The sequence below is a fragment of the Lithobates pipiens genome, unplaced genomic scaffold, assembly GCF_037356315.1.
Source record: "Lithobates pipiens isolate NorthernLeopardFrog02 unplaced genomic scaffold, aLitPip1_a1.2 Scaffold_22, whole genome shotgun sequence".
NCBI classification, from domain to species: domain Eukaryota; kingdom Metazoa; phylum Chordata; class Amphibia; order Anura; family Ranidae; genus Lithobates; species Lithobates pipiens.
In genome coordinates, this window is record NW_027507784.1 from 18,813,348 (window position 1) to 18,840,577 (window position 27,230).

The following is a 27,230-nucleotide window of genomic DNA, read 5'->3' on the forward strand; positions in this document are numbered from 1 at the left end:
CAAGAATTACTGCCCTACAAATGAGGATTTTAGCTACCACTGGGAAACATTATAACTACCCAGACAAATGGGGGTAAATATCTTCATATCTAAAAGGAACAAGAAAAAATGATCTGGGGAAAAACTGACCAATTGCCCACTTCAGTAGAGGGATAAATAAGCAAGATTGTTCTGATATCCTTCCCGACCTTCTGTCACTCTTATTGCAAACACATACATTTGGAATCTGTATAAAATGTGAAAGTATTTTCTAAAGTATTCTGAGGCTGTCCACACCAAAGTCCTAATCTTCATTAATATGCATGTAAAGACGACTTCCTACCTTGAAGTATTGTTTATTTGGTGCACTGATAAATTCTCCAAAACTAAGAAATGACAACTTATTGAATATATCTTTTTGGTCATCGTTCACGGCACAAAACCCAAAGTGCCACACAAAATGTACCTGCAGAGAAAGATCAAAGATTTACCCATGGGTTAGAGATACGTAGACGATGTAAGCTTTTATCTGAAAGGTTCTTACTTGGGACTTCTTTTTCTCCAGCAATGTATAAACCTCAGACAGGAGCTGAGTGTCATGGTAATCCGCCATGGAGCCAGAAGTAACTATGGCAATAATGGACTCAGCGGGGGAAATCTGTAGAGCTCTCTTCAGCCCATAGAGGAGGGACTGATTGCATTCTGCCATTTGGTTATACAAATCAAAATCACCAAATTTAGATCGCCAATCGCCTCCTATTAAGCTTTGCAAAAAAGTGTTTTTGTCAGTGGTTATTGACTCCTTTGTTTCTGAAAGTAAAACAATTGATTTTTTATTTTTAGTAAGTCATTGTACTTATTCAGTTGTAAAACATTACAAAGGCTTTTGGCAAGCTTTAAGCAGCTTTGTTAAAGATTTTACAGAAAAGTTTATGTTAAGTATCTGGTTGTTAAACCACTTGAGTCCCAGGTACCATTTTATAACAATACAGGGACACTGGCTATTCCTACAAGCACCTTTTTAAAATAATACACAGACTTAGCAGATCCTCCAGGTCCTACCCAGCATGTAGGATGGAAACATTGTCTGTCAGTAACCCCGTACATCCAGCACTAAGCCCAGGAGCTGAGGTTGTCAGCATCTGTGTTATGTCTCAAATGCCACATTACGCATTGACATATCTCCTTATAACCAATCTGTCCAGACACCATGGTCACCTGCTGACTTGGACCATCCACAAGCAGCTTAAAGTGATACTAAAGGCTTCATTTTGTTTATACAACAAACCTGTCATACTTACCTGCTCTGTGCAAGGGTTTTGCACAGAGCAGTTCCGACCCTTTTTTTCTCAGGTCCCTCACCGGCCCTACTTGCCTCCCCTCCCTGGGGCGTGCCCCCATAGCAAGACACTTGTTAGGGGGGCGCTCATGCATGCTCACTCCCAAGCCCCATTGTTGTCTCTGAGCCAATGAGGAGGCAGAGAGCCGAGACAGCAGTTGCTTTCATGCACATCACTGGATCGGGCTCAGGTAAGTATTAGGGGGAGCTGCATACTGAAGGTAAAGAACCTTTAGGCTTTACTACTACTTTAACCACTTTCAGACCGGACCATTTTGCTGCTCAAAGACCAGACCACTTTTTGCGATTCGGCACTGCGTCGCTTTAACTGACAATTGAGCGGTCATGCGACGTGGCTCCCAAACAAAATTGACGTCCTTTTTTTCCCACAAATAGAGCTTTCTTCTGGTGGTGTTTGATCATCTCTGCGGTTTTTATTTTTTGCGCTATAAACAAAAATAGAGCGACAATTTTGAAAAAAACGCATTGTTTTTTACTTTTTGTTATAATAAATATCCCTCAAAAATATATAAAAAAACTTTTTTTCCCTCAGTTTAGGCCGATACGTACTCTTCTACATATTTTTGGTAAAAAAAAATCGCAAAAAGCGATTATTGATTGGTTTGCGCAAAAGTTATAGCGTTTACAAAATAAGGATAGTTTTATGGCATTTTTATTAATATTTTTTTTTACTAGTAATGGCGGTGATCAGCGATTTTTATTGTCACTGCGACATTATGGCGGACACATCGTACATTTTTGACACATTTTTGGGACCATTGCCATTTATACAGCCATCACTGCTATATAAATGCAGTGATTCCTATGTAAATGACACTGGCAGTGAAGGGGTTAACAAGTGGGTAGCAATGTAGGGGTTAAGTGTTCCTAGGGGTGTGTTACTAACTGTTGGGGGCTGGGCTTTCATTTAGTGAACACTGATCTCTGCTCCAATTACATGGAGCAGAGATCAGCGTCACTAGTTGCTAGGCAGAATGGAGAAATGCTGTTTTCAACGGCATTTCTTCTTTCGGCCGCCCCGTGAGACGATCGGGGATAAGCCCGCTGCAATCGAGTCCACGGGACCCGCGACCGGACTCACGGGGGTCCCGACCAGCACGGGAGCGCGCCACCGGCGGCGCGCTCCTGATGGCAGGTCGGCAAATTTAAAGAGACATACAGGTACGCCCATTTGCCTGCCCGTGCCATTCCGCCGACGTACATCGGTGTGCGCTGGTCGGGAACTGGTTAACTCTTTAATAAACACACGTTTGTAGCACCCCTCAGTAGGCACTAGTGATAGGTAAATTTTGTTTTTGGTATCCTGGTAATCAGGGAGAGTAGCAATCAGTGGTTTAGGTCGCCTCTAGGTTCTGCTAGTGCAGATTTAGTTAATTCCCCCTTCATCCCACTGCACCTTGGGATATATTGAGTGGGAGAGTTGGACCCTGGCCTGCATATTTATGCCTCTGCAGTCAATCTTAGTCAGGTGAGTGACCAGCAGGAGACTGATGGGGGTACAATAGGCTTTGAACAGCTTTCTCTTGTGCCTGGGGAAGTAAAACCCAGCCTGATGATTGAGGTATCCCTGTAAAGCCACCTGCAACACTTAAAGTGGCTCTTCAGTCATTTTTTTTTTTTTTACTTTCCATCTATTAAATCTTCTGTCCTTGTTGTTTTAACTTTGTATAGTAAAACTTTTTTTATGCCAGTAAATACCTTATACAGCCCACTTCCTCTTTCTTGTCTGGTCATTAGCCTAGGCACAGCTAGCACAGCATGCGCAGCTCTTTCTCTCACTCTCGTGAGAGTTTGCCAGTAAGGGAGGGGGGATGCGTCATAAGAGGGCCATTGAGAGCTGCAGAGCTGGAGGTGTGCCTCTGTGTGTCTGTGTAAATCCAGGAAGTAAACAGACAGCAGCTTTAGCTGCCCACAGTTAAAATGGATGCAGCTAGACTTAGTGGAGGGAAATGTCTGCAGCCTATTTGACAAGTACAGAATCACAGTATATATAAAAAATAATATGCAAAGTGGTTGGAGGGAAACTTCAGAATGGCAAAGATGCTTTTATTACAAATTATGTGAGCAGACTGCAGTTCCTCTTTAAAGCGGGAGTCCGCCGGGAGTCCGTGTTTTTTTTTTTTTAAAAGCCCACAGCTACAAATACTGCAGCTGCTGACTTTTAAAATAGTGAAACTTACCTGCCCGATGTTGGCACCCGAAGCCGATCTCTCGGTCGTCTCTCGGGTGCTGCCGCTGCCATCTTGGGTATGGGAATCAGGAAGTGGAGCCTTTCGGCTTCATTTCCCGGTTCCCTACTGCGCATGCGCGAGTCGCGCTGCGCAATAAGGATGGTCCCCGCTGTCTCTGGGATCCATGTGTTTCCCAGCAGGCAGCGGGGGACTTTCGGAAAGGAATGTAGATTCTGCAGAAAGGGGCGTACCTTCTGCAGAATCTACGCCGGAAGTGGGTGCAGATACCTGTACTGTACAGGTACCTGCAACCCCCTCCCCCCTGAAAGGTGCCAATTGTGGCGCCGGAGGGGGGGAGGATTCCAATGAGCAGAAGGTCCACTTTAGGGTGGACCTCCGCTTTAAGAATACTTTTTGGGGGTCCCGCCTCCTGTTTGGGCTTGGGGAGTTCTGGCCTAGCCTCCTGAAAGCATTCAGAAAGGCTTTTCCAAGGAACCAGATGACAGGCAAAAAGTACACAACCTGACTAATACTACAGAAAGTAGCAAAGTATTCAGGGCACAGTGAGTACTTGCCATTTGGACTCCAGAGATTTTCTTTAAACTATTTGGGAGAGCTCAAGCAGTACATTCAGGACTATACTCCTGTTGAGAAGTCCCAGTTTGAAACCTATTTATCCTTCAAATTAAAGAGGGTGGTTTTCACCCTGAAGGAGCAGATCAAAGTCAGAGTCCTCCATTACTGTTTTTTAGAAGTTATTTGAAGTATCCTAAGGCTCACCCTATCCCATGCATGTGGCCTGGTCCGATTCAGAAGAGAGGATGCTCTCTCGCCCCCCTTTTCCTGCATTGCATTCTGAGATAAGGGTCCGCAGACCCCCACAACCACCAGGCAAGGGTTGTGGAGATGAGGCCCTTCTCCTCATCAACATGGGGAAAAAGTGCTTTGGGGGGACCCCAAACCACCCTCCCCATGTTGAGGGCATGTGGCTTAGTACCATTCAGGAGGGGGGACGCTCTCTTGTCCCTCCCCCCTTTACCTGTGTTGTATGCTGGGATAAGGGTCTGGTATGGTATGGGTTTTTGGGGTGATCCCCACGCCATTTTTTTTTCAATTTTGGTGTGGGGTTTCCCTTAAAATCCATACCAGACCTGAAGGAGAATGTCTGGCCATCAGTCTGTGACCTCAAGCTCAAGTGCATTTGGATTATGCAGCAGGGCAATGATCTGAAACACAACAGCAAATCCACCTCCAAATGGTTTAAAGAAAGCAAAATTTAGGTTTTGCAGTGGCCTAGTCAAAGCCGGACTCCAATTGAGATGCTGTATCATGACCTTACACAGGCCGTTCATGCTGGAAAACCCTCCAATGTGGCTGAATTAAAATAATTCTGCAAAGAAGTCATAGCAGTCTAAAGCGTCCCCATTGGCCACAGCTGTGCTTTTTAGGACTTTATTAATCGTTATGTTTTTGGGCACTAAATAAGAACGTACTCAAGGTTGTGCCACCCTTGTATATAATATGTTTACCCTGCTTGGCCACAGGATCAGATTGAGGTGAGACTCACAGCAAATGCAATTATGCAGAACTATGACAATTCCAATCGCTAAACACAAGAACTGGAGTGGCAGGAAAGACAAGTCACGCTCCAGTCGAGAGCTTAAAGAGGAAGTAAAGCCAATCAAAAAAAAATAAAAAAATGCACCCTGCGAGGCAAAGGCATAATGAGCTAGTATGTCGTCACTCCCGCGCATGCGCACAGGAGCCGTCACTAGCGGCATATCGTCGTTAGCAGCGGCCTGCTCAGGTTTAGGAGATATTTCTTGGACCTACAGGTAAGCCTTGATCTAGACTTACCTGTAGGTCAAAGTGGTTTGTAATGCCGCCTACACACGACCGGACTTTTCGACATCAAAGGTCCGACGGAACGATTCCGGCAGACCATTCGATCGTGTGTGGGCTGCAGCGGACTTTTGATTTGCAAAAATCCGACAGACTTTAGAAATGGAACATGTTTCAAATTTTTCCGCCGGAACTCTGCCGGACCCAGTTCCTACCGAGAAATACGCTCATGTGTATGCTAGTCCGACGGACAAAAACTGACACTAGGGCAGCTATTGGCTACTGGCTATGAACTCCCTTATTTGAGTCCAGACGTACGTCACCACGTTCAAATCCGTCGGACTTTGGTGTGATTGTGTGTGGCCAAGTCCGTTCATTCGGAAAGTATGTCAGAACTCCGCCGAAAGTCCGTCATAAAGACCGTCGAACCTAGTCCCTTGAAAAGTCCGGTCGTGTGTACACGGCATAAGGGTTTACAACCACTTTAAGGCCCCGCAGACTCCTGACTCTGATGGAACATGGTAGAAATGAGGGGTCTAGCTAGGAATAAATAAACTAGCACTAAATAGGAAGGGAGGACAGACGGAGAAACCAAATCACATAGTAAACAAATTGTAGTGGCCCAAAACTGCTGTTAGATGTCTGCATAAAACTGAACAATAATAACCCAAAGTAGTTCCATACAACACAGAACAATAGATGTAAGGGGGGGAGGGGTGGAATAATCTGGGCTACAGATATTTCTTTGGGAAATAAAACCTGTGGGAAAGATATAATCAATACCAAATCTTTGAGGAAGTAATGATTATGTATGAAATGTGTTATCAATCAAAGACCTGGATTTGCATTTACCTGTATAGTTTAGGAGGATAGAAGTGTATTGTCGGGTAACACAGGGAAATCTCGCCGATATATAATTCAGGACTGGTTCAAAGTAATATGTGAAACCAAAATAGGTCATACATTCTTCTATCAGTACGGTAAGGGAGGTCCCTTCTGTAAAATAAAATGATTACATGGAAACAATTGCTAATGAACATTTTCTATAGTATGCAATCAGAATTACTGGTAAAATAATTTACACTTTATCTTGGTAAGTTCAGGTGTTGCACCTCCATACAGAATTTCTGTAAGACCACATTTTATTGGTTAGCTTGCCGGGTATCTTCTAAAAGCACAGTAGCTTATTGGCAGGCATGTACTGGCCATTGGGACTACCGGGAGTTTCCTGGTGGGCCGATGGCTCAGTGGGCCACTTTGAGTGACAGCCTGTCAAAGTAATGGCTCCAACAGGATCATAGGAGGCCCCATGATACTCTCCTGTTCCACCCCATGCTGTCCCCCTCTGTCCTCCACTCCCCACGCTCTCCCCCTCTGTCCTCTACCCTCACTGTATCCTCTATCCCCCCACTGTGTCCTCCACCCCCCACTGTGTCCTCCACCCAAACTGTGTCCTCCACCCCCCACTATGTCCTCCACCCCTCACTGTGTCCTCCACCCCCCACTGTGTCCTCCACCCCCCACTGTGTCCTCTACCCCCCACTGTGTCCCCCTGTGTCCTCCACCCCCCACTGTGTCCTCCCCCCACACTGTGTCATCTACCCCCCACTGTGTCCCCCTGTGTTCTCCACCCCCACTATGTCCTCCACCCCCCATTCTGTCCCTCTGTGTCCTCCACCCCCTGTGTCCTCCACCGCCCACTATGTCCAACTGTGTCCTCCACCCCCCACGGTGTTCAACTGTGTCCTCCACCCCACCCCCCCACAGTGTCCCCCTGTGTCCTCCACCACCCACACTGTCCCTCTGTGTCCTCCACCCCACTCCCCAACAGTATATATATATATATATATATATATATATATATATATATATATATATATATATATATATATATATTGTTTTTGTGCGTGTTTGCAAAATTAAAGTGGCCCAGTCTGAATGAAGTCCAGGGCCAAATTTTTGTCCCAGTCCAGCCCTGCTTATTGGTTAGCACTCTTGCCTTGCAGAACTAAGTTCCATTACCTCAAATCCCAACCATGGAGCTACCTGTATAAACTAACCAGCACTTAACAGGAGGAGAGGACTCCAAAGACATGCTGGTAGGATAACTGTCCCTGGAATGTGTATGCATGTGAAGTATGGGTTTTAGATTGTAAGCTCTTGCCTTGCAGCACTAAGGTCATCAGCTCAAATCCCAACGATGGTGCTACCTGCATGGACTAACTAGCACTAAACAGAAGGAGAGGACCCCAAAGACGTTCTCATGATAATGTCTTTGGGGTCCTCTCCTTCTGTTTACTTTCAAAGATTTTTTATTAAATTAACAGAGAACGTAAAACATAACAGATACCTTGTTACATGTGTTGGAGAGATGTTACATAGCCAAAAGTCAAATAAAAGGTTACTTAGAGGACAGCAGAATACTAAGATCCTAATACTCTAGACTAACTCCTCTAGTTCCGCCCCCATATATATGTCATGTATGGAATCAATATGTCAATAACCTACTGGGCCTCACCTGCACCCCAACTAGGAACACACTGTGCATGGTGAGGTCCTCTCAGTGACCTGGCCCCCTCCATCCGGATGGAGGTCATCAAGTACGGTGTGGTAGGCAGAATCTACCGGGAGTACACTCTACTCTCCAACTCCTCAGCCCTCCTAGGAAGACAGATTACGCAAAGAGGATCAGGTAGAGATCCTGGAGGACGAGGGGACAAGGGTAAACTTCGGATGAAAGACAGGGGATGGGGGGCAGGGGAAGGTGGGGGAAGGAAGAAGGGGGGGAAGCATGTCTACGGATGAGCAGCATCCAGACCCGTATCGTGTCTCTCTCCTTCTGTTTAGTGCTAGTTAGTCCATGCAGGTAGCACCATCGTTGGGATTTGAGCTGATGACCTTAATGCTGCAGGGCAAGAGCTTACAATCTAAAACCCATACCTCACATGCATACACATTCCAGGGACAGTTATTCTACCAGCATGAGACATTCTCATAGATTAGTTGTCCCTAGAATGTGTATGCATGTGAGGTAGGGATATTAGATTGTAAGCTCCTTGGGGGAAGGGCCTGGGGTGAATGTACAATAGATGGAAAGTACTACATAAGATGATGGCGCCATGAAAATATCTGCAATAAATAAATAAATAAATAAATATAATATGCACATTTTGTTTTTAGTATAAACACTACTTGTTACCATTAAAAAAGAAAAAAACATGCTCTAATCAGTGACTTTGCCTAGGCTGAGGTGATGTCACTAGGTGCAGGCAGGAGGAGGCATTTCCTCAGTCTCCCCTCCCCCCCAGTGATCAGACTGCAAAATTGTAACTTTGTAACAAGCATAAGTTAAAGCATAGGTAAAGTTGATCCAGGGAAAATCCGATCGCCTCTTGGGGGATCAGGAAGGAATTTTTTTCCCCTGCTGTAGCAAATTGGAGCATGCTCTGCTGGGGTTTTTTTTTGCCTTCCTCTGGATCAATTGTGGGCATAAAATTGGGTATTTGGATTGTACGATGATTTTTTATTTTATTTATTTGTTTTTAAGGTTGAACTGGATGGACTTGTGTCTTTTTTCAACCTGACTAACTATGTAACTATGTAAGGGACTGCCGCAGGGGCTGATCAGTGTTAGACCCCTTTCACACTGAGGACATTTTGCAGGCGCAATAGCATTAAAAATAGCCCCCCGCAAGACGCCCTAAAACAGCTGCTCCATTCACCCCGAGGGCTTTCACACTGGAGCGGTGTGATGGCAGGGCGTCAGAAAAAGTCCTGCCAGCAGCTTCTTTGGAGCGTTGAAGAAGCGGTGAACTCACCGCTCCTCCACCGCTGCTCCCCATTGAGATCAATGGGGCAACGATGCGATACCGCTGGCAAAACGCTGCTCCGGTGGCGTTTTGCGGGCAGATTCAACCACTTTTTGGCTGCTAGCAGGGGGTTAAAACCGTCCTGCCCAGCAGCCGAATAGCGCCGCTAAAACGGCGGTGAAGCGGTGCTAAAAATAGTGCCGCTTTACCGCTGATGCCCTAGGTGGCGCAGTGTGAAAGGGCTCTTAGCCCCTGTACACACAGTTGGACATTCCGACAACCAAATCCGTCGGATTTCATCCGACGGATTTTGTCCAACGGATTTTCTCAGAAACTGTTGCATACACACGGTCGGACAAAGTTGTCGGAATGTCCGATCGTTTAGAACGTGATGACGTTATTTCGTTACGACGGGACTACGTTCAGGCTACTAGCCAATAGCTTTGGTGTAGGAATTTGATCTGAGCATGCATGGCACTTTGTCCGATCGGAATTCTCTACACATGATCGGACAAAGTCCGATCGGATCATGTTGTCGGAAAGTTTTATAGCCAAGCTGGAAAACTTGGTCCGTCGGATATTCCGATGGAAACAGTCCGATGGAGCCCACACACTGTCGGATTATCTGAAAACACAGTCCGATCTGACATTTTCCGTCGGAATGTCCGACTGTGTGTACAAGGGCTAAGACATTTGTGACCATGACTGTGTCATCTCTGAGCCAGTAAATCAGTCCAGGAAGCAGCTGGTGACCATGGATGGGAAGAAATGGTTCAGTCTTGGTGCAGGGAAAGTTTGGAATATATCTTTCGTATTTGTATTACACGGTATCCATGGCCTTGTTCCTTCCTAATAAACAGTATCCATGGCCTTGTTCCTTCCTTATATACAATATCCATGGCTTTGTTCCTTCCTCATATACAATATCCATGGCTTTGTTCCTTCCATATACACAGTATCCATGGCTTTGTTCCTTCCTCATATACAATATCCATGGCTTTGTTCCTTCCTAATACACAGTATCCATGGCTTTGTTCCTTCCTAATACACATGGCTTTGCAACTTCCTCCAATAAAATTTTTTATAAACACTATAGAACAAAAGAAAGTACACAAACATAGCATCACACATTCTCTAAAAACCTTTAATAAAAATATTAAAAACGTGTATTCACAAATTTTCTTTGACGATTTTTATTTTTCATGTAGGACAACTAGGAGGAGATCTGCCCAACACTTCAGCATGGCAGGAAGCCCTGTAGCTGATCCTGGTAAAGGCTGGTTCCACCTTTCCAACATTATTTCATGTTTATCCCATATTCATATACTATATATATATATATATATATATATATATATATTTTTTTTTTTATCTATATTTAGGGTGTAACATGGAACATTGTGACATTACTCCCTTCTCAATATAACCTGTATGAGTATACTGTAAACCAGGGGTCTCCAAACCTTGTAAACAAAGGGCCATTTTACTGTCCTTCAAACGTTAGAGGGGGGGCCGGGACTGTGGCCAGTGGAGGAAGACAATGTCTCATCATCGATAATAAGGTGAAGAATAGTGCCCCATTATTGGTGTCAGTGGGGGGAATAGTGCCCCATTTTTGGTGTCAATGGGGGGGTAGTACCCAATCATTGGAATCAGTGGGAGGAATAGTGCCCCATCATTTCTATCAATGCTAGGAATAGTGCCCCATCATTTCTATCAGTGCTAGGAATAGTGCCCCATCATGTCTATCAGTGCTAGGAATAGTGCCCCATCATTTCTATCAGTGCTAGGAATAGTGCCCCATCACTGATATCAATGGGATATCAATGGGAGGAATAGTGTTTCATCGTCATTGTCAGTGAGAGGACTAGTGTCCCATTGTTGGTGTCTGTGGCAGGAACTATGCTCTCTGAAGACGTAATCACGAAACGTGTCAGAGCGTGGTCACGCGACTTGTAAGATCGGCAACAGCAAACGAACCCCCGGGACTCTACCAGCAGACAGTTCAAAGGAAAGATCGGTCGGCGGTGAGATGTTCGTGGTGCATTGTTGACATGATTTTAAGCTATTTGAATATGAATATATGTAAGTGCATTATGTAAAAAGGGGGGAGAGGGCAATTTTAATAAAGGGTATAACACTATACCAGTCCCCTTGTATTTTTACATGCTCACGTATAATGAGGAGATTATGTTAGAGAACGGAGGAGTGAGGAGGATTGAAGAATCAGCTACACCGAAAGATTCAGTATATACAGGCCCTTTTGCAGTGGTGCTCCGGTAAGCGGCCATTTATGTGGGTACACACATTGGTGGAAACGATGACGGTGTAGGACAGGCATCTACTGCTCTTGGAATACAACTTCACGGGGGGAAGATTTCACTCTATCTTTACATCTCTCTACTCTCTGTTTTATTTGTATTGTTATTTATTGTTGATATTTTAAAAGTGTCAATCATGTTGTGATTTACATTGTCATCATAAGAGTAGTTGGTTTGGTAAACATAATAATGATCGGAGGAATCATTCAGAGTGTACAATAGGGTGCTGTTAGCCCTTGTACACAGGGTCGGAGATTCCGACGGAATGTGTCTGATCGGAGCGTTTTGTCGGATATTCCGACTGTGTGTGGTCTGCATCGGACTGTTTCCGTTGGAATATCCGTCGGACCAAATTTTCCAACTTGTCGGAAATATTTTCTGCCAAAATGCTCCGATCGGACATACTCCGATCATGTGTAGAGAATTCCGATCGGACAAAGTGCCACGCATGCTCAGATCAAACTCCTACATCAAAGCTATTGGCTACTAGCCTGAGCATAGTCCCATCGTAACGAAATAACGTCATCACGTTGTGAACGATCGGAATTTCCGAGAACTTCGTCCGACCGTGTGTATACAATAGTTTCGGACAAAATCTGATGGACAAAATCCGACAGATTTGGTTGTCGGAATCTCCGACTGTGTGTACAAGGGCGTAGTGTTTGATTCGTAGGGTCAACCACATTGTGTAGCATAGTCTTTGGATATATAACAGTTGCCAAGCACTAAAGAGGAGAGAGCTTTTCATAGGGCTAATTGATAACAGTGTGCTGGTTCATAGGAGCGCTGGGTTCAGGTTTAGATTCAGTATTTCATATTGTATATATTCCTGAAAGTTTGTTTAGGAACAACTATGCCCTACTGTTGGTGACAGTGAGGGATATAATGTCCCAAGGGCCTGATAAAAGCAAGCAAAGGGCCACATTCCGTCCCTGGGCTGCAGTATATACAGTATATACATTATATACAAACTCCTAACTCCTGATGTTCTAGTTATTGTGTACACATACAGTATATGTACAGATTCTTATACGTTTTCTTCTAGAAATAAGACAGGTCTGTTGATGACATCCAGAAGGTGTTGGAGGGCCTAGCCACTGTCTTGCACATTGGTGCTTTTCATTTAGTTTTCTCCGTGGGTCTATCACTTTCATTTTTTCACTCATTATTGCATGGCGTGGGTCTTTGGGACTACCCTAAAGTCTAGGAGGAGGATGTGTGGTCATCTGGTTCTTTCCTCCTCTGCCTTGGTAGGTTGTCTCTTCGGGAGTCTCCCACCCAGTATTCATTGGTCAGCTTTGGCCTAGCATGATCATGAGAAGTGAGGGCCACCAGGCTTTTAGGCTAGGTGGACCTGAGTGTGCCTCACAGCAATCATGCAACTTTGGGTTTGGGGGGAGGGGGTCATGTAAAGGTTCCACCTCTTTGGGAGGGGACCATTCAACACCCCCTTGTTCCTTTATTGCGTGCATGCTCACATGCACTTTTTTTTATTCACTTTGGTGGCTTGAGAAGATAAAAAGAAGGGTTTAGGTGTTGCCAACATGCAAAATAAATAAGTATAGATTGTGTTCTTATATCAGGGATCATACACTAGAATCTCTGTGTGCAGCAGGGGCGGACTGACCATTGGGCCACTCAGGCAGTGCCCAAGGGCCCCATGCCACTAGGGAGCCCCATCAGGGTTGCCAGACTCAGTAAACCCAGGGACAGTATGTAAAAATGTGTGTTTTTTTTTACATCTGTCTCTGAAATGTTCCTTACCGACATCCCTTTGGTCTAAAAATCACAAGATTACAGCTGCCCCACCTCTCCAGTACCTTCTCAGCCAATAGAAACATGTCTGTGTATACTGTGTGATTGTATACTGTGTGTGTGTTTGTGTATACTGTGAGGGCCCATAATCTCTGATTGCCCAGTGGCCCCATAATCTCCTATTGCCCAGGGGCCCCATGAGTTGTCAGTCCACCCCTGGTGTGCAGTGTCTTGGGGCTTACCTCTCTGTATGCAGTGTGTCAAGGTTTACCTCTCTATGTGCAGTATACAGTGACTTACCTCTCTATGTGCAGTATACAGTGACTTACCTCTCTATGTGCAGTATTCAGTGACTTACCTCTCTATGTGCAGTATACAGTGACTTACCTCTCTGTGTGCAGTTGTAGGCTTTAGTATCTAAAGAGAAAAAAACATCAGTATAAAAAAAAAGTCATCTGAATGGATTAGTCAGTGATTTAATGTAAAAGGTTATTGTTGGAGTTCCAGTCAAATAATAATCTCATTAAAAGAGTAAATGTTGGTGATAAGACAAATTTAGTCTAATATTTAGGATTAGGAGGAGCATTTGGGTTACTGATAAAAGATTATTTAAAGAGGAAGTAAACCCTGATGAGTTTACTTCCTCTTTCATTCCCTGCAAAGGTAAAGCATAATGGACTACTATGCATCGCATCACATCGCATCGCATCGCATAGTAGCCCATTATGTGTCACTTACCTGACACAGGAGCCAGCGAAGTCACCACTGTCCCCTGTAGTCCGGCGCATCCATCTTCTCGGTGGGTCTTGTCGCTCCGCCGCTGTCATTTGGCAAAGCCGCGATGACGTCACTCCCGCGCATGCGCACGGGAGCTGCCACGCGCGGCATATTCGCCGTTGACGGTGCCTCGCTCAGTGCGTTTGCGCGCCGCTGTCTATGGCGCATGCACCGTAGACAGCGGTGCCTGTCTTTTGGCAAATATCTCCTAAACCGTGTAGGTTTAGGAGATATTTCTTGGACCTACAGGTAAGCCTTAATCTAGGCTTACGTGTAGGTCAAAGTGTGTTGTAAGGGTTTACAACCACTTTAAGATTAAGAGCTCTTTTGTAGCTCAAAGCTCTGAAACACTCAACATCCAATATCCAGCTATAAAGCAACATTAAAATGTAATATTGTCAATCCTTAAATGCAGAGGTTGCATTTCTTCTTTTTTTTACTATATTTTCTACTGATCCAGCCAGCAACACACTTCCTTTCTCAGGGTGTCTGCATTCTGGAAGGGGGAACAATGGAGACACCCTTTCATAGTTAGTAAGGTTGAATAAAGACACCAGTCCATCCAGTTCAACTTGAGTGAGTGTCTACCCCTATCCCTGTACATTGCACACTCACGTTGGTCCCTACCCTCAAGGAGCCCACAATCCAAGGTCCCCATTCATATACTAGGGCCAATTTTGGACAGAAGCCAATTAACCTACCTGCATGTCTTTGGAGTGTGGGAGGAAACCCAAGCAGGCACCGGGAGAACATGCAAACTCCAGGCAGGTGGTGTTGTGGTTGGGATATGAACCAGTGACCCTTCTTACTGCTAGGTGAGAGTGCTAACCACTACACCACTGTGCCGCCACCCTTTGACAGCAGCATTGTCAGTCTGAGGAAAGGGTGGTGTTAAATAAACTGGACCTTTATGGACTTGACTAACAAGTTGAAGTGGAACTACAAGTAACAATTTATAAGCAATTACAGCATAATCTTTTTTTTTTTTTAATTTTGTTCATTTTACATAAATAAATCAAAACTGACCAAAACTGTAAGCACCGCTGTCAGTGCTAAATGGTTTGTCTCAACTTTCTAACTGCAATTTTTTGCTGGACAGCTTGGTCTATTAAAGAAAGATGTGAGATAACAGACTCACTGGCAGAATCACCAGGTAAAAATAAGGGCAAAAGCCTCCAAAAAAAAAAAAGAAAATTAATGTAGCCACCACGTCCAATGCCGCGTACACACGATTGGACTATCCGGCAGACTTAGTCCACCTTACAATTCAACCGTGTGTGGACTTTTTCTTCCCAAAAGTCCAGCGGACTTTGAAAGAAGTCTTGATTCAAAATTGTCTGCTGGAAAGCCGAGTCCGGCGGACAATTTTGAGTCAAGACTTCTTTCAAAGTCCACTGGACTTTTGGGAAGAAAAAGTCCGCTCGTTCGGAAAGTCCGGCGGATTGTCCGCCGGACTAAGTCTGCCAGATAGTCCAATTCTGTGTACGCGGCACAAGAATCAGTGAGCAGCAATATAATACATTTTTGGTTTTGGGTTAAATGTCACTTTAAAGCCATCTACCTTACTTTTAGTGTTCTCGTTAGTGAGATAAAAAAAAAAAGACAATTACAAAAAGAGATCACTTACCAGGGCTTGGAGAGCTGCTGGTCTCTAGAAATAAAAGAAGAAAACAAAACAAAAAAAAAAAGAATGTAAGTCTGGAAGTTCTCGTAATAATAAAGGTCCCATCACAAATTAACTTTATCATGGAGTGTGATCTCCCGTCAATTTCATTATTAAGGGCTTGCAGCCCGCCCACTGTCAAATGACGCAGGGATGGTGCGGCTCTCGTTCTGGGTGGAGGTCATGTCATATGACGTTGCTCCAGAATGCCCCCCCCCCCAAACGCACCCGTGGGGGCGCACAGCACGGCAAACATGGCGGGACGGTGTTGTTAGGACACGGCACGACCCTGATCTCTGTAAAGAGCTGATCATGTGGCTCTTTAACCATTTGATCAGCTATGTTTATTCACAGCCGGTCACATGTAAATACAGAAGTGCAGGTGATCGGCTCCCATCACCTCACACTGACTGAATATTAAGGGGAACCCTGCGCCAAATAAAAGAAAATGGCGTAGGGGTACCCCCCAAAATCCATACCAGACCCTTCAGGTCTGGTATGGATTTTAAGGGGAATCCTGTGGCAAAAAAAATGGCGTAGGGCCCCCCCCCAAATCCATACCAGACCCTTATCCGAGCATGCAACCTAGCAGGCTGCAGGAAAAGAGGGGTGGGACAAAACCCCCCTGAACTGTACCAGGCCACATGCCCTCAACATGGGGAGGGTGCTTTGGAGTAGCCCCCAAAGCACTTTGTCCCCATGTTGATGGGGACAAGGGCCTCATCCCCACAACCCTTGTCCGGTGGCTGTGGGGTCTGCGGGCGGGGAGCTTATCGGAAACCCCCAGATTCCAGCCTCCCCCACTATGTTAATTGGTAATGGGTACATTGTACCCCTACCATTTCACACAAAAAAGTGTCAGAAAATTATAAAAAAGACAGGAGACACTTTGGGACAAGTCCTTTATTAAAAAATAAAAATGTCTGTGATTTAGAGCCATTTCACGATGGACTGAATAAAAAAAAGCCGCAACAGCTCCGCCTCCATGGGAGGATCTTGCCGATTGACGCTTATTCTCTGTGACAGCTGTTATATAGCTGAGGGCGGGGCCAGCCGTAAATGCCAGGTTGCGTGCTCGGAAAAGGGTCTGGTATGGATTTTAGGGGGACCCCATGCCATTTTTCTTGAAAATTTGGCGCAGGGTTTCCCTCAACATCAGGTCTGGTATGGATTTTGGGGGGACCCCTAAGCCATTTTGTTTTAAAAAATGGTGCAGGGTTCCCCTTAATATCCATACCAGACCTGATGGGCCTGGTATGGATTTTGAGGTTACCCCCACGCAATTATTTTATTTTTTTTATCTTTGGTTCAGGGTTCCCCTTAATATTCATACCAGACTCAAAGGGCCTGGTAATGGACTGGGGGGGGGGGGAACCCATGCCGTTTTTTTTTTTTCAATGAGTTTTATCTATATTGCCCGGACCCGACAATTCATTACAGTCGTGATCAGTTTTAAATTAATTTTCCTTTAGAAATTTAATTTTGCTGTCAGACTGTTCTAAACACGGGAAACATGCGCCCCTTTACAGGCATACTATAGACACGCCCCAGGCATGATATTTAAAGGAATATTTCATTTTTATTGTTTCACTTTAAGCATTATTAACCACTTAAGAACCAGGCCTCTTTTTCAGATTTGGTGTTTACAACTGTTTTTTTTTGCTAGAAAATTACTTGGAACCCCCAAACATTTTATATTGTTTTTTTTTTCTAACACCCTAGAGAATAAAATGGCGGTCATTGCAATACTTTTTTTCGCAGCGTATTTGCGCAGTGGTCTTACAAGCACACTTTTTTTGGAAAAAATTCACTTTTTTGAATAAAAAAATAAGACAACAGTAAAATTAGCCCAATTTTTTTTTATATTGTGAAAGATAATGTTATGCCGAGTAAATTGATACCCAACATGTCACGCTTCAAAATTGCGCCCGCTCGTGGAATGGCGTCAAACATTTAGCCTCAAAAATCTCCATAAGCGACATTTAAAAAATTCTACAGGTTGCATTTTTTGCGTTATAGAGAAGGTCTAGGGCTAGAATTATTGCTCTCGCTCTACCGATCGCGGCGATACCTCACATGTGTGGTTTAACCACCGTTTTCATATGCGGGCGCTTCTCACGTATGCGCTCGCTTATGTGCGTATGCTCGTCGTGACAGGGTGTTTTTAAAAACCTTTTTTTTTTCTTATTTATTTTAATTGATTTTATTTATTTTTACACTGTTTTAAAAAAAAAAATGGATCACTTTTATTCCTATTACAAGGAATGTAAACATCCCATGTAATAGAAAAAAAGCATGACAGGTCCTCTTATATATGAGATCCGGGGGGTCAAAAAGTCCTCGCATCTCATATTTGGACTAAAATGCAACAAAAAAAAAAAAAAAGAAAAAATTACATTTAAAAAAAATATACCTTTAAGAGGTATGGGCGGAAGTGACGTTTTGACGTTGCTTCCGCCCTCCTATGGTATAGAGACGAGTGGGGGCCATCTTAGCCTCACTCGTCTCCATACCCAGCTAGCAAAAGGACCCGATCGCCTCCGCCGCTACCGACGGCTCCGGTAAGCAATGGAAGGTGCGGGAGGGGGGGTGGCACCTCTCCCGCCGCCGATAGTGGTGATCTCGTGGCGAATCCGCCGCGGAGACCACCGTTATCGTACAGACGACCGGCGCCTGAAGAGATGGATATCTCGGTGGTGGCAGCAGCTGCTGCCGTTACCGAGATATCCCTCTTCAAAAATAGGAAGTATATCGTCGTGCGCTGGTCGTTAAGTGGTTAAAATCACTGCTCCCGAAAAAAACGGCCGTTTAAAAAAAAAAAATTTTTTTGCATTGATCCGTGTCCCCTGGGGCAGGACCCAACTTGCATATAAGCCTTTAAAATTAGCACTTTTGATTTTTCATGTTAGTGTCCCATAGACTTTAACTGGGTTCCACGGCTTTCAAATTGTCCGCGAACGCCGCATATTGTTCGTTGTTCGCCAAACATCCGAACAACCAAAGTTCGACCAGAACTTATGCTCGGGCCAAACCGTTCGCCCATCCCTAGTCTAAAGTTAGAATTCCTAGAATTCTAAGTGATCTTACCTCTGATTCTTATAGCTGATGAAGAGTTGATGCTTCTTCAAAGAGTGTACCAAACACACAGACATTATATACATATATATATATATATATATATATATATATATATATATATATATATATATATATATATATATATATATATATATATATATAAAACAAGAAATTATCAAGAGGAAATGTTAAATACTCCTAAAAACACTTACGTGTCCATCCATTAGAAGCGCACAGCAGGACTAGGAGGAAAGGGAGAGACGTTCGGCCTCTCATTATGGAATTCTACGTTCTGTGTCAATCGTTCCCTAACCCAAACTGCTGCCAACACAATCTATTCACAGGTGTTATGAATCAGCTTTACTTCCCCCTCTTTACAAAAATAAAAAAAATAAAAAATGAGCACGCCCCTGTGGTCTAATGCCACAGCAGATTTCAGATTCACTTCCTTAATACCAATATTTATAGTCATATCAAAATGAAGATGTATCACTGAAGCATGAGGAGATTTATTGCATGTCTTTTCAGTTATCAATTACATTTTTGTCACATTTTTAACATTGCTCCATTGTGTGTATTGTGTATTTACAGCGCCTTGAAAAAGTATTCATACCACTTTAAACGTTCCACATTTTGTCATGTTACAAGCAAAAAACGTAAATGTATTTTTATTGAGATTTTATGTGATGGACCAACACAAATTGGCACATAATTGTGAAGTGGAAGGAAAAATGATGAATGACTTTCTAAATTTTTTACAAATAAATATGTGAAAATAGACTTGTGCACAACGGAAAATTGTTTCTGCTTGGGATCCATTATTTACCTTTAATTAAAAAGAAGAAGAAGAGTTAATTTACCAACATGTGACATTTGAACGACTTATGTTTAGTAAGTTAATTAAAAAGTTATGTCTACTATTGCATTATTTTTGTACAGGGGTCTTCAGAAAGCTTCTGCACTTTTATATTTTCCATAGAAACGGTGAGGGCAGGAGGAGTAGCAATCGGTCGTGTCTTGAGATTGTCATGTGACTAGTCTGTCTGGTAAGCTGGCTGACCTTGCGGTTTAGTATAATTTGTTTTTGAAATTCTTAACGAAAAGAGTTTAAAAAAAGTGTGGAAACTTTTTGTGTGTTTAAGTGTTTGTATTACTGCAAGCTAATGTTTACCCACCATTGACTGATGCCAAAAATCTACATAGTATTTTAAGTAAACCACACTTTTGTAAAGTATTTTTTTATGGTGGACCTTGGAAGGCATATCTTACAACCACTCATCCTTCATTAACCCCCATGACGGTATTCCCGAGTGTGGCTCTGGGTGGATTTTCAGCATCAAAAGCGGTAACCACCCGAGCCACATTCGGGATCGCTTCGCAGGATCCAGGTACAGCAAACTCACCTTGTCCCCAGGATCCTGCAATGTCCTCCCCCACTCTGTGTGCGAGCCGTCCTCCGCTGGATTCATCACGGAGCCGGGCTCTGTTCCCTGCAAGCGGTGCGACGCACGAGGACGGAGAACGGCGCCAAATTCAAAAAGTAAAAAACACAATACATATACAGTACACTGTAATCTTACAGATTACATTACTGTATCAATTTATTTCACATCCCTTTTGTCCCCAGTGGTCTGTCCAGTGCCCTGCATGCAGTTTTATATTAGAAAAACTGTTCTTAATGGTAACTGGAGATTGTCCATAGCAACCAAAACCATCCCTTTACATCAAAAGTGATTTTAGACTAGCTAGAAAACAGTGATAATAAATTGGAATCACTCGCAGAATTGAGAGATAGCGATTTGTGGGGAGATCCGTCATCAAATACTGAAAAGTAATGACAGCGACAATTCTGCAACTCAGCAAATTTTATTATTGAATCGTTTTTATGATTATTATATTATTATTTGTTATAATTATTTATAGTTATTTATTATATTATAATTTATGATTTTGTGTTTCAAACGTTATCATACCCGGGATGTGTACTAGACTCTGGTTTGGACAGATTTAAGTGAGTTATTGCTAAGAATTACAGGACTACAATATAAAACGCCAAATTTCCATGCAAAATAATTGTAACGCTTTCAGCATCAGAAATCTGACATAATCGTACCGCCAGGGAGGTTAAAAAAGCTAAATGATACAATAAAAAATAAATAATAATAAGTTGAAAGAAAAAATGTAAAAAAATGCTAACCTTATTCCTGGGTTTCCAGATGCTTCCTTTGGTCTCCATGACTGTACTCTTCGATGGTTCTCTTCCTACTTATCCAACCGCACCTTTAGCGTTTCTTACAACTCTACTTCCTCCTCTCCTCTTCCTTTCTCTGTTGGGATCCCCCAAGGTTCTGTTCTTGGACCACTCCTATTTTCAATCTATACCTCCTCCCTGGGTCAACTGATAGCTTTCCACGGCTTCCAATACCACCTCTATGCTGAAGACACCCAAATCTATTTCTCTAGCCCTCAGCTCACTCCCTCTGTCTCCTCACGTATCACTAATTTACTATCAGATATATCAGTCTGGATGTCACACCACTTCCTCAAAATCAATCTATCCAAAACCGAACTTATAATTTTCCTCCCCCATATGCCCCTTCCCCTGATCTCACTGTCAAAATCGATGGCACAACCATAAGCCCATCCCCACTTGCCAAGGGTCTAGGTGTAGTCCTGTACTCTAAACTCTGCTTCAAGCAACACATCCAATCACTGTCAAAATCCTGCCGCCTCAACCTCCGCAACATCTCTAAAATACGCCCCTTTCTAACCAATGACACAACAAAGCTCTTAATTCACTCGCTGGTTATCTCCCGCCTCGACTACTGCAATTCCCTTCTCATTGGCTTACCTCTACATAGTCTATCACCCCTTCAATCCATCATGAATGCTGCTCTTAGACTCATCCACCTTACCAATCGCTCTGTGTCTGCTACTCCTCTCTGTCAATCCCTCCACTGGCTTCCGCTCAGCCAAAGAATTAGATTCAAAATACTAACAACTACGTACAAAGCCACCCACAACTCGGCCCCCAGCTACATCACTAGCCTAGTCTCTAAATACCAACCTACTCGTTCTCTTCGTTCCTCTCAGGACCTCCTGCTCTCTAGCTCCCTCATCACCTCCTCCCATGCTCGCCTCCAGGACTTTTCCAAAGCCTCTCCAATCCTATGGAATGCCCTTCCCCAATCTGTCTGCCTATCTCCTACTTTATTAGCTTTAAGCCTTTGTACACACGGTCAGAGATTCCGTTGGAATGTTTCCTATCGGACTATTTTGTCGGATATTCCGACTGTGCGTGGTCTGCATCGGACTGTTTCCGTCGGAATATCCGACGAACCAACTTTTCCAACTTGCCGGTAAAATTTTCCGACAAAATGCTCAGATCGGGCATACTCAAATCATGTGTAGCCTACTCCGACAGACAAAGTGCCACGCATGCTCAGATCAAATTCCTAGACCAAAGCTATTGGCTACTAGCCTGAACGTAGTCCCGTCCTAACGAAATAACGTCATCACGTTATGTACAATCGGATTTTCCGACAACTTAGTCCGACCGTGTGTATGCAACATCACTTCCGGACCTCTTCCGAAATTAATCCGTCGGAATTACTCAGACGGATTTGGTTGTCGGAATCTCCGACCGTGTGTACAAGGGCTTAGACGATCCCTGAAAACCCTTCTCTTCAAAGAAGCCTACCCTACCCATACCTAACTGTATTTTCATTTTCTCCATCAGCTCATCCCCAATAGAAGTGAAAGTTGGTTTCGATGGATTCATCATTGAAATATAGTATTGGTGGACCCTGTTCTTGTGCTAGGCTGCTTCCTTCATGATAGCGACAAATGGAGCGCTCATTAGATGGTAAATTCTTGGATGTGTATTGAGGTGTGCCTGGTACAAAAAGTTAATCTCACTTCAAGGACTTAAAACATTTAATGGTTAAAGCAGAACTTTACCCAAAGCAACTTGATAAAAATAATGTTCTTTAGCAAAGAACATATATTCCACCTTAATAATTATGCTACCAAAATTAGTGGGTGCTTTAAATTGCCTCCCGCATTGCTCCTGTTTCTTCTTGCTGGAGGCCGCCATTTTGCTGAAGCTCAGAGCCCCTGAACAGCAGTAAATCATAAAGCGGAACTAAAGCAATTGATTTAATGGTTTCAAAAAACAACAGTTATATTTCTGGAATGCCGGGATTGCTAACTGTCACATTTGCTTGTGTCCTCAACCAAACTGTCAAACCATCAAATGGCTGGTGTCACAACTGATCACACGTTCAGCACCATGGAGGTTGTAGATCAAACAGAAGCAGCGTCCTTGGCTGTAAAAGATAGGAGGCAGAGATGGGCAGAATGACCCTCTGTTCGGGTTTGCAGCAGAACTCCCGAACAGGGCAAAAGTTCTAACCTGAACGGTATACCCCATTGAAGTCTATGGGAGCCGAACAGGAAAAATCAAAAGTGCCCATTTTATGGGCTTATATACAAGTAATTGGCCATAAAAAAGGGTATGGGGGTCCGGGTACTGCCCTGGGAGACATGTATAAATGCAAAATAAATGTTTTAAATGATCGTTTTTCCAGGAGCAGTGATATTATGGATGCTTAAAATGCAACAATAAAAATGAAAAATTCCTTTAAATATCGTGCCTGGAGGGTCCCCTTAGTCTGCCTGTAAAGTGGCACATCTGTAGTATACAGTATATGGAATATGCTGCAGCGAAAATAAAATTTTGAAAAAAAACAAGTTAAATTGATTTGTGGTTGCAATTGCCGGCCCCAGGCTATTTAAAAAAAATGCATGGGGCCGCCCCAAAATCCATACCAAATCTGGCAGGTTAGGAAAGGGGGGGGCGAGCGAGCATCCCCCTCCTGAACCATACCAGACCACATGCCCTCAACATGGGGGGGTTCTTTCTGCCCCTCACTCTAAAGCACCTTGTCTTCATGTTGATGGGGAAAAGGGTCTCTTTCAGACAACCCTGGGCTGTGACTGTTGGGGTCTGTGGGCGAGGGGGCATTTTTTAGAATCTGAAAGCCCCCTTCAATTTGGTAGCTTACATATAACAAGGGGGCCCCCAGATCCCAAATTCGGGTGTTCGGCGAATGGCTGAACAGGCAAATGTTCGGCCCAAACTCATGCTCGGGCCAAACCGTTTTGCCCATCCCTATTTTTTGGTCAAATTTTTTTGGAAAATAAAGAAATTAAAAAAAATACATATATATTTTTTTTCTTACATACTGTCACCAGTGCAGTACAGCATCACCATATAAAGGGAGTGGCAGTGATCAGGAAAACTGACTGATGACAGTACAAAAAAAAATTATAATTATTTTATTTATTTTTTTATTTATTTTTTACGATTTTTTGTAACACGCTGGCTAGAGAAAAATAATGCTACCATAATAACATTGTACTGCTCTGGGGAAGTGATCATGATTTTTCTTTTTTTGCACATTATGTTTGCTTATAGAAGTGAATTACATTGCTATAAGCAAGCATTTTACTGAATGAAACTGCTTTGTTGTGATTAGCTGTGATAGGTCAAAGCTAAATCACATGGTACAGATAGGCAGTGTTTGGCTCTTTCTGTGCCATGTGATCAAATTGACCAATCACAGCTAGCAGCACAATTATACACAATGGATGGCATTAAAGGAAGCCCTCCATTGTGTGCAACTGTCACGTGACCTGTGTGTGTGAATCGTCACAGAGGTCACAAGACAGGTTCTGTGATTGGTCATGGTGACAGATCACGCCGCTGCATGGCCCTGCTTGTGGCACTTTCTGACAGAATGTCATATGACATCCAGTGAGGATCTTAAAGAGGAAGTTAACCCATACAAAAAAAATAAACCCTGCAAGGCAAAGGCATAATGAGCTAGTATGCATAGCATACTAGCGCATTATGAATAACTTATCTAAGAACTAAGCCCCCAAAGCGGTCCTCCTTTTTCATCTCCGCCGCTGCCATGTATCCCGGGTCTCACGGCTCTGGCGCTGTGATCAGGGCAGGACTTAGGGTGGTGGGGGCCCCTGGGCTTGAGTCACTTTCGGGCCCTACCTTCTACACATTATCGTATTTATCGGCGTATAACACGCACCCCAAGTTTAGGAGGGAACTTTAAGGAAAAAAACTTACATTTAAATGCCCATCAATGCAGCCTGGCAGTGTCATTTGGAGCCTTGTCAATGTAGCCTTGTCATTTACAACCCTGCCCCAGTGCCATTTGCAGCCTTGTCATTGCAGTCTTGAAGTTAAAAAATGGTGCCGCCGAGATACAGAGTCCTGCTCTCGGCGGCTCTCGGGTCCTCTCAGCAGCTCACGGGTCCTCTCAGCAGCTCTCAGGTCCTCTTGGCGGCTCTCGGGTCCTCTCGCAGTCCCGAGCGGAGCCGAGAGCAGTGTGCTCGGCTCACAGTCACGCCCATTCCCTGTGTTATGTCCATCATAGGTCGGGACTGGGTGTGACTGTGAGCGGAGCTGAGCCGAGTACACTCTTCTGTGTATCTCAGAGGGGCCCCCTATTGGGCGGGGCCCATGGGCTTGAGCCCAGTCAAGCCCAATGGTAAGTCCGGCCCGAGCTGTGATTGGCCAGAGCCGCGATGACATCACTCTGGCACATGCGTGCGGGAGCCGTCGTTGACGGCATGTTAGCCTTTACTTGTGGCGCTCCCAGTGAGCCTGTGCCGTTGTCTATGACTCGCATGTGCCGTAGACAGCGGTGCCCTTTTTTTGTGAAATGTCTCCTTAACCGTGTAGGTTAAGGAGATATTTCTTGGACCTACAGGTAAGCCTTAATCTAGGCTTACCTGTAGGTCAAAGTGGTCTGTAAGGGTTTACAACCACTTTAAAGCCACTGCCGGACTGTCATTGAGCTAGAGGCCTGGGCGGGAAGGTGTTAAACCTATTACCATGATCTGTAGGCTGGAATTCAGTCCACAGGATCAGAGGATCAGAACTTATATTTCACATTAGCAAGAGGTATATAAATCATGCTGTAGACAGTGGACTAGTTGGCTCTGATGAAGAGGGGACTCCCCTTGAAATGCATCAGCCATATTCAACCAGAGTGGTGTCTTCCAACGAAAGAGAGTATGTGCATAGGAACTAACATCTCTGGATTTGAGAATCATTGATGAGCTTATATAAAGTTTTGCTTGTGAGTATAACAGTTTCTATTCCATAATAAATTTGCAAAGATAATGTACTAGGCTGATCTGCCCACTTTTTGCCTATTTTTTAGTTCATTTTAGTTTGGGACTTCCCCAGTTCTGAGCCCTTGTACACACGGTCGGATATTCCGATGGACAATGTCCGATAGGACCGTGTTGTCGGATAATCCGACAGTGTGTGGGCTCCATCAGACTGTTTCCATCTGAATATCCGACGGACCAAGTTTTCCAGTTGGGCTATAAAATTTTCCGACAACATGATCCGATCGGACATACTCCGATCATGTGTAGAGAATTCCGATCAGACAAAGTGCCACGCATGCTCAGATCAAATTCGTAGACCAAAGCTATTGGCTACTAGCCTGAACGTAGTGCCATCGTAACAAAATAACGCCATCATGTTCTGAACGATCCGATTTTCTGACAACTTTGTCCGACAGTGTTTATGCAACAGTTTTGGACAAAATCCGTTGGACAAAATCCGACGGATTTGGTTGTCGGAATGTCCGACCGTGTGTACAAGGGCTAAGAGGACAGCAAAGCGTGGTGGCTGTCAGCGCGAGGAGAAAAAAAAAGCCGATCACTGGCGGTCGTGAGAGGGAATTCAGTCCCGATCACGGCCAGCTCATCAGTGCCCACCTGCCCCCTGCCAGTGCCACCTAATTATTAAAAAAGTGCCACCCATCAGTGCCACCCATCAGTGCCCAAAGTGCCACCTATCAGTGCCCACAGTGCCACCTATCAGTGCCCACAATCTGCCTCAACAACAGTGCTGCACCTCAGTGCCACATATACGTGCCCATCAGTGTCATCTACCAGTGCCCATCAGTGCCTATCAGTGCCACCCATCAGTGCCCAGCAGTGCCACCCATCAGTGCCCAGCAGTGCCACCTATCAGAACTACCTATCAGTGCCACCTATCAGTGCCCATCAGTCCCATCTATCAGTGGTACCTATCAGTGCCCCTTAGTGCCACCCATCCGTGCCACCCATCTGTGCCACCCATCTGTGCCACCCATGAGTGCCACCTATCAGTGCCATCTTATCTGTGCCCATCTTTGCCCATCAGTGCCGCCTTATCTGTGCCACTCAGTACTGCCTTATCTGTGCCTATCGGTGCCGCCTTAACTGTGCCTAACAGTGCCCACCAGTGTAGCCTATCAGTGCCCACCAGTGCCTCATCAGCGCATTTCAATGAAGGAGAAAAATTACCTGTTTGCAAAATTTTATAACAAACTATTAAACTCGATTTTAAATTTTTTTTTATTTTGCATTTTTTTGTTTGTTTAGCAAAAA

The 27,230-nt window shown here is 44.2% G+C and overlaps 1 protein-coding gene across 3 annotated transcripts in view; it reads right to left on the reverse strand.

Annotated features, from left to right (window-relative positions):
- Positions 1–19,120, reverse strand: part of LOC143923367 (uncharacterized) — a 43,882-nt gene extending 24,762 nt beyond the window's left edge. For 2 of the 3 annotated variants that reach the window (XM_077446990.1, XM_077446989.1), the window contains exons 1-6: positions 18,968–19,120; positions 15,642–15,665; positions 13,625–13,654; positions 6,205–6,348; positions 524–789; positions 323–445 (exon numbers count right to left, since the gene is read on the reverse strand). In XM_077446990.1, the coding sequence (XP_077303116.1) occupies positions 323–445; positions 524–789; positions 6,205–6,348; positions 13,625–13,654; positions 15,642–15,665; positions 18,968–19,031 (651 nt within the window). In that variant the 5' untranslated portion in view covers positions 19,032–19,120. The remainder of the gene's footprint in view (positions 1–322; positions 446–523; positions 790–6,204; positions 6,349–13,624; positions 13,655–15,641; positions 15,666–18,967) is intronic. The other variant, XM_077446991.1, reaches the window with a different exon arrangement.
- Between the last annotated feature and the right edge of the window lie 8,110 nt (positions 19,121–27,230).